The sequence below is a fragment of the Anoplolepis gracilipes genome, chromosome 16 (genome assembly GCF_047496725.1).
Source record: "Anoplolepis gracilipes chromosome 16, ASM4749672v1, whole genome shotgun sequence".
Classification (NCBI taxonomy): domain Eukaryota; kingdom Metazoa; phylum Arthropoda; class Insecta; order Hymenoptera; family Formicidae; genus Anoplolepis; species Anoplolepis gracilipes.
The window spans coordinates 2,046,389-2,053,361 of record NC_132985.1 but is presented as its reverse complement, the minus strand read 5'-3'; the positions used below and the strand labels follow the sequence as shown (position 1 = coordinate 2,053,361).

Sequence of the window (6,973 nt, the reverse complement as noted above, 5' to 3'; positions counted from 1 at the left end):
AAAATATGTATATACGTGTGTGTATATATATATATATATATATATATATATATATATATATATATATATATATTAATCTCTTCAAATCTAAATTTCTTTTTCTCTCGTAAGAAATATTAAAAATAATAGAGTAACTCTTCAAATTAGTTAAAAAATACTTATCAGAATGTTTAAATGACGTATCGTCATTGTATGTCATGCATTGCATCGTATATTTCCGCGATAGTTCGATAAAGAAAGAGAGTTTGGTTTTTTATGTTTTGTGACCGTGGATAGCACTGGCGATTAGAAATCGCAAAATACTTGTGATTTTCTCTTCCTGTTTAAATGCTACGAATATGTCGTGGTCTGCGTACCAATAAACAACAGGAGGATAATCCGGAACTAACCTTTGCCAATTCGGACAAACGCAGTGATCTAGTTGGGAACTCTACCTTCTCGGCGAAGACTTTACTCGATTGTGGGATCTCGTCCTCCGATCGATGAATGAGCGTGCCATTTACGTAGAGCACATTGGCGGCTACATCCTCTGGCACGGTCAATGTTTGGTAACTATAAGTTGCCTCCCGTTCGATTCTCTGTATTTTGAATCGCAGAGATAAGAATCATAATTTTTTTATACATTGAATACATATCATTAGCTTTAAAAAGAATCTTGTTCCAAATTTGTAAGAGAAAGAGTATATGTTATAAAAATTTAAAAATTTTGAAATAACGTCACTTGCAAAATAATTCATTAATATTTAATATTTTATATTAAAATTGTATAAATATTAACCTTGAGAACTTCTTGAGATTCCTTTCCAGCTCCTACACATATAACATCTGGACCAGCCATTGTAACCAGCGATTTCAAACGTTTGGATTCAGCCACCTGAACAAAAATCACCATGAGTTACTGTTTCAAAAAATTATGATGAAAGATAATCATTAAACAAGTATTGTAACACTGCATAATCAATGTGTAATCATTTTACCACATATCACATATTCTTAAGCATTTTCAATATCATTTGAATAAACTGAAAATTATTATATTCAGTTTTGTAAACAATAACTATATATTTCATGAATCAAATTTCTTTTGATTTTTAATATTATTTTTAATTAAATTCTTTTTAAATATTTTATATGTATAAATATATGTTTATTATGACATGATTTTCTTAATGCATATTGTAATACAATGATTCTTAATATGTCAGTAAATTATGCACATGTTTTTGTGTAATAAAAAATGCAAATATATATAATCTAAAAATTGCATACATTAGGTTTATACTCGATTACAACAATGATTAAAACAAAATGAGATGTCCTTAAATATTTCATTTAACATTAAATGAAATTGTATGCATGCTAAGGTGAGTGAATAAGTCTGCAATATTGTTCAAGTGCACAGCTCAAGTGCTAAGCTAAAATTTGTGTAATCTGTCTTATTCCCAAAGCAATTTATAAAATTCTGAAATAATATCAAAAGAATGTTCTTCAAAATAAGTGCAAATTTGCATTTATAGCTTGTGAAGTTATTCATTTTCTTTTTATTTTTTTTATATATAATAAAATATTAAGAGAGAGTCACAGTTTAGTGCACCCAAACCTGAAGAGGAGCTGAGGTAAGACTTTCCACTATCACCTCTTCACCACCATCACCCACCTTAAATGAACATTAGAAAAGTAGATGAGTGAATATGATATTTTTTTACTGAGATTCAATCAAGTCTAAAAAGGCACATATTATTATATTATATGTTCTATAATCAAAATATATAATATGCTATAAAAAGACATAAAATTATTGTTACTAATAGACTGAACATGCATTATGTATATTGTTGATATATACAGGATGTTTCATTCTAAATGAGATCTACTTCATGAATTAATCTAGTACTGAAAGACAAGAAAAAAAATGATATAGTAAATATCAACTTTTAAATAACTTCATTTCAATACTGATTTAATTTTTGCAGTTTATAATAATCATAATGAAACACTCAATATATATAATGTAACTAACAATAAGATGCAAGATATAAATGCTTTCAAAAGTGGACACAGGAATTTCATTAAGTAATATCAAATGTTGATGATTCTTGTAAATTAATACATGAAAAAATGTAGATATGAAAGATTTATATATAAAGTATATATATCTTTGTTTCAATTTTTGATGCACATTTATATTGATAATTTTTATGCACAAAGTAATACACTGAGTATATGTAATGGCTCTAAATTTGACTGTTCAAGACACTCTAATAGTATATTGATACATGCAGTTTAGTATATTATGGGAAAAATTTGTGATTGTTTCATGTAATTATAAATAAAACATAAAATTAGTAGTTTCCAAATCTCATACAATTTTAATGTAATAATTTCTAAGATTTATAGAATTATATTTCTGACCTTAATAGGTACACATGGATATTCTGGAAATGCTGCAGCAACTGCTCGTGCTCCTGCTTCATTTGTAAAGTGAGAAAGCCCAACAAAAAATTCTCTACCTGCAACATTTTTTAATACATTAGCAAATAAAAAATTTCAAAATCTTTTCAATATTTACAAGTTAGATGTAAGTGTTTAGTTATTGTACTTAATATAAAGTATAGAATTTACCAGTGAAAAGGACATCTCCCCCATCCAAGCGAGCATTCTTGTCACTTATTTCTATGAGCGGTATCTCTAATTCTTTCTTCAAAACAGCTCTGATGATATCAAGCTGAAGAAAGGATATAAAAATAGCTACAATTCAGACAAGAATGATAATTAAGTAATCTTTAAAATATATATGATTATTATTTCTTACATCATCATTATTATTAACAATAACACAATATAATTATATTTATATTTTAACAGCGACTCTTTTTGCGACCCTCATTAATCATTCACGTTATTAATCCTCCGATTGTGTTGTTCAATGAAGTGCCAACTCAAACTCTAATAAAGGATCTAAATATATACCTCTTTGAGACGCGACGGCTCGCTCGGACGGGCAATCAGGGCGATGCCGTTGCAGACGACGGCAATGTCCTCGACGAAGACGCAGAGCGGCGAGTTCTCGTCAGGCGGCATCTCGACGACGTCGATGTCGAGCTCGCGCAGGAGCTGCGCCAGAGCCAGGTGTTGCGTCCTGGCCTCATCCAATGTCACCTCGCCCCGCGTGCGCAGCGACAACGGGATCCTGCAGAGGATCGCGTGCGTGTATCGATGAAGCGGCATGCTCGTACAACTGTATTATTCTCGCTGACGAGCAAACGCGCGGAAAAGCGACGCACGGCTGAAATTTGACGTTTGACGCGAAATGACGGCGGCGATCAGGCCCGGCAATCGCGGTCCGCTAGGGATATCGAGATGCGTTGCTGGGAAATTAAAGTGGCCGTTTAGGGTACGTTCAGCAATATTACTGGTGGAATAGAATCGACCAATCGGGATGAAGAACTCTTTGCTTCTTTTTGTCGATACGCCTAGTCTATATATTTTACTACGTCTATGGACAACGGTAATATCACTTGAGTGGGATATGTAAAATCACTAAACGCGAGTTTATTCAAATGCCGGTATTCAAAGGAAGGGGGTCAAGGATATCTCTTTTTCAATCAAGCACAATTATACCAATTTTCAGTAAGGGACCACAATGATGCGTTCAGTATGAATGTATATTCTTTTATAATTGCGTTAAATCACACTTAGTTTAAAAACAACTTTCAATTAAATGAATCTTTAATCTATCTTTGATAATTTTGCATAATTTTTTAAATATTTCTGCAATCTTTGTATCAAATTAAATAGTATTACATGTTTGAAGAAACATTCGTTAAAAGAATCGCGTTACAACTTGCGTAGTTACATGTTATTACATGGTGAAAAAAAGGACAAATTAAATTTAATCGGGCTAACTAAGCTAGCGTACCTAACCTTCAAAATCGATCGAGACGTTTCATAGGCGTTCACCTACGTCGGGAAATAAAACTTCGTTTAAGAGCTTGTTAACCTCGTAACCGCGTAAAGTTTCATTGGGTCAAACGAAATGACCTTCGCATAAATTCAAGTGGGGAAACAGTGTCTCAGCATGGCAGAAATAACTCGAACTGTCAAACGTTCGCTCGGTACCGGAGTGATGTAGACACCCGTCGTTCACCGATGACATAAGATGATATCGCGTCACGTGTCATAATAATAATGCGCCTCAGATTCGTCAGGGCGGTCCTGGTGCTCGCGTTGTTGGGTAACATCATTGTCTGGCACAGAATATGGCGGCTGTTTGCGGCGCAAAACACCCTGGGCTTATTAACACCGAATGTCGGGACGAACGAACCCCCGCAGAAGTTTCACCGACGCTTGGCCCGCCTGGTCACTATTGTCATCAGACAATTCGAGAGTTTCGAAAACGACGTAGCGTCCATGGTGGAGTCAATTTTGAATTCCTTCCCGGAGATACCCGTCCTGATAGTATGCGATGAAGTACCATATCCGCCGTTGGAGCTGGATTTTGCCAACGAAAGTATGAGGAACGTCAAGCTGATCAGTTTACGACCTGAGTTCAATAAGTCTTTCGACGAGAGGAATCCGCTCTTCTATATACGCACCAAGTTTGTCCTGTTTATGCCTGATGCGACAAGATTGTCGACCAAGCAAGTCATACAGGTAAATATACATTTGGTACGATATATATATAGATATATATACAAAAAAATATTTTAAGAGAGAGAATGTAATTTATTATTTTCTTTGATGCATACTTTGCAGGAGACTGTCTCGCAAGTGTCAAATTTAGGAGTAGTTATTGTACCAGTGGGAAAGATTGCCTTGCATTGTCTCGAGTTAGATTTAAGAGTGAAAGAATGGAGTTTGAGGATAATGCGGATTACAGGGACAGAATGTGATAGTGTAACAGGCAAGCATATAACTCTGCTTGAAACAAAAATTTTAAGGAGATTGTCAGATCCGTTTTTACTACCCTTCATGGACGCCTTGTATATCCAGATGGCAGCTATTGGTGTAAAGGTTTGCAATACGTTTTTACTAATTTATATTAAGATAATTATTTATTGTTTTTTCTTCATTTTTTATGACAAATTGATTTGACTCATATGTGACATTGTCATTCTTGATTATTTATATTTAATTGGATTTATACATTCAACATTTAAATATATTTATATTTAATTGGATTTATATATTCAAAGTTTAAATGCGGATATTTATATTTATAATGTATATTTTATGAACATTTTGTCTTTTATCTTGTGTTCTTGTGTCAGTGATTATTAGAACAAAAAAATTGTGATTAAAAACTATTTTATTTATATATGGTAAGTATTTTTATACATTGTGTATTAAAAAAAAAAAAAAAAAAAAAAAAAATTAATATTTCTTTTGTATTTTTCTACTAAGGAAAAATTCTATTATTTTATTTTAACATAAGTTTACTGCGATTAAACAATTATTTACAATGATATGATATATGTTATTAGATACATATATTGAAAAACTATCAATTCAACGAGGGAAAACCATTGTATAGAAACCAACAAGCACAATCTAAGATGCAGCAATTGTATCGTACACGGGAGCGATTAATGTTTGAGAAATTGGGAATAAAGAAGGTCACAAGGACTTCTGGTTCTGTAGAGTGGTACGGTTGTTCACGAGAAACCGCGAGATGCTTTGGTTCGGTGATAAACGGCGTGCCATCGTATCTCTATCTGCATCGATTTACACCACCTTGTTGTCTGGCTGGACTGAGAAAAGTCACCCATCATGTTATCGATAAATTGGAGGAAGTCGGTATACGATTTTGGTTAGAGGGTCAATCGCTGTTGGGAGGAATGAGACACGGCGATATTTTACCGTGGGATCACGAAGTACAAATCGGACTGAACCGCGACGATCTGACGAGGTCGCCGTGGCTGGTCAGGGCCAGGAGTAAACCGGTTGTCGACGATGACGGTTTCATTTGGGAGAAAGCGACGGAGGGCGAGTTCTTCAAGGTACAGTACTCCAGGGTTAATCGTTTGCACGTGAACCTGCTGCCATTCTACGCGCGCAATGGATCCATGATGAAGGACGCGTGGTTCCTGAAGAACCAGGACTTCCCAGAGCACTTTCTCCATCCGATGTCGAGCATCGAGTTCGCCGGTAGACAAGTGCCATGCCCAAATAACATTAGGGACTTTTTAGAGCTTAAATATTTCAGAGGTGTGATAGAAAATCCAGAATTACCTGGTAAATTTGTTTTTAATTAATCAGTTTTCGAATTGCGCGAGTTATTCGTGGTAGTCTATGGCAATATTTGTTGCCTCACTTTATCGAAGAAACTGGTACTTGTTGCGGCTAAATCGCATTTATTATTGCTATCGAATTGATAATTATATCGATTATGCATGTATCCAATGATACTAGGAATTATCTATGCATGAAGATATTAAGATCTGAGTAAAAATTGCAACTCGACATTCTTGCAATGTTTCCCCTCTAAGGGAATAATTCGTAAACGCATTTCTATTTGCCTTATTCGGACCCTACTTCAGTAAGGAATAATGACAAATAATTGTTATCAAATGTTATCTCTACATTTCTGAATAATTCAGCTTAGAATAGAGAAATTCACAAACTTTCTTCTTGCATGAATTGACCTGTTAATATTGTGCCAAATAAACTTAGTATTTTTGATTAGATCTTATCGATAGATGTTGATACATTTTTCAATACACTTCCATTATAAATACTAACTTTAAACTAGTTTTACTATTGATTCATTAGTAGATGCTATAGTCCATACTAGAAAAAGAGAGAGATTTATAAATATTTAATATTAACGATTTTAAAAGCAGATTAAAAATTTCATATTTTAAAACTATTTTATTTGATAGGCATTTTTTAATATAATATATCTTAAACAGTTCTACAAGATTAGAAATATTTCGTAAATATTTATATAGTAGAAATTCTATCATTCCAGTTC

General features: G+C 33.5%; 2 protein-coding genes across 4 annotated transcripts; one reads left to right on the top strand and one right to left on the bottom strand.

Moving 5' to 3' along the window:
• Positions 1-68: 68 nt before the first annotated feature.
• LOC140674444 (N(G),N(G)-dimethylarginine dimethylaminohydrolase 1) lies at positions 69-3,336 on the bottom strand. 2 transcript variants are annotated; one of them, XM_072907973.1, is made up of 6 exons: positions 2,971-3,336; positions 2,623-2,725; positions 2,413-2,510; positions 1,601-1,657; positions 779-874; positions 69-578 (listed from the first exon to the last, which is right to left on the bottom strand). In XM_072907973.1, exons 1-6 carry the CDS (start codon positions 3,226-3,228, stop codon positions 324-326), a joined length of 867 nt encoding a protein of 288 aa, XP_072764074.1. In that variant the 5' UTR covers positions 3,229-3,336; the 3' UTR covers positions 69-323. The 2 variants fall into 2 exon arrangements, with proteins under 2 accessions (XP_072764074.1, XP_072764075.1); XM_072907974.1 differs by lacking the exon at positions 1,601-1,657 and having other exon boundaries at positions 2,971-3,335.
• Positions 3,337-3,497: 161 nt separating this feature from the next.
• Positions 3,498-6,908, top strand: LOC140674443 (ribitol 5-phosphate transferase FKRP). Of its 2 annotated transcripts, XM_072907972.1 has the most exons (4): positions 3,498-3,630; positions 4,257-4,653; positions 4,756-5,013; positions 5,484-6,908. In XM_072907972.1, the coding sequence occupies exons 2-4, from the start codon at positions 4,411-4,413 to the stop codon at positions 6,252-6,254; spliced, it is 1,272 nt and encodes a 423-aa protein (XP_072764073.1). In that variant the 5' UTR covers positions 3,498-3,630; positions 4,257-4,410; the 3' UTR covers positions 6,255-6,908. The 2 variants fall into 2 exon arrangements, with proteins under 2 accessions (XP_072764073.1, XP_072764072.1); XM_072907971.1 differs by lacking the exon at positions 3,498-3,630 and having other exon boundaries at positions 3,678-4,653; positions 5,484-6,902.
• The last annotated feature ends 65 nt before the right edge of the window (positions 6,909-6,973 follow it).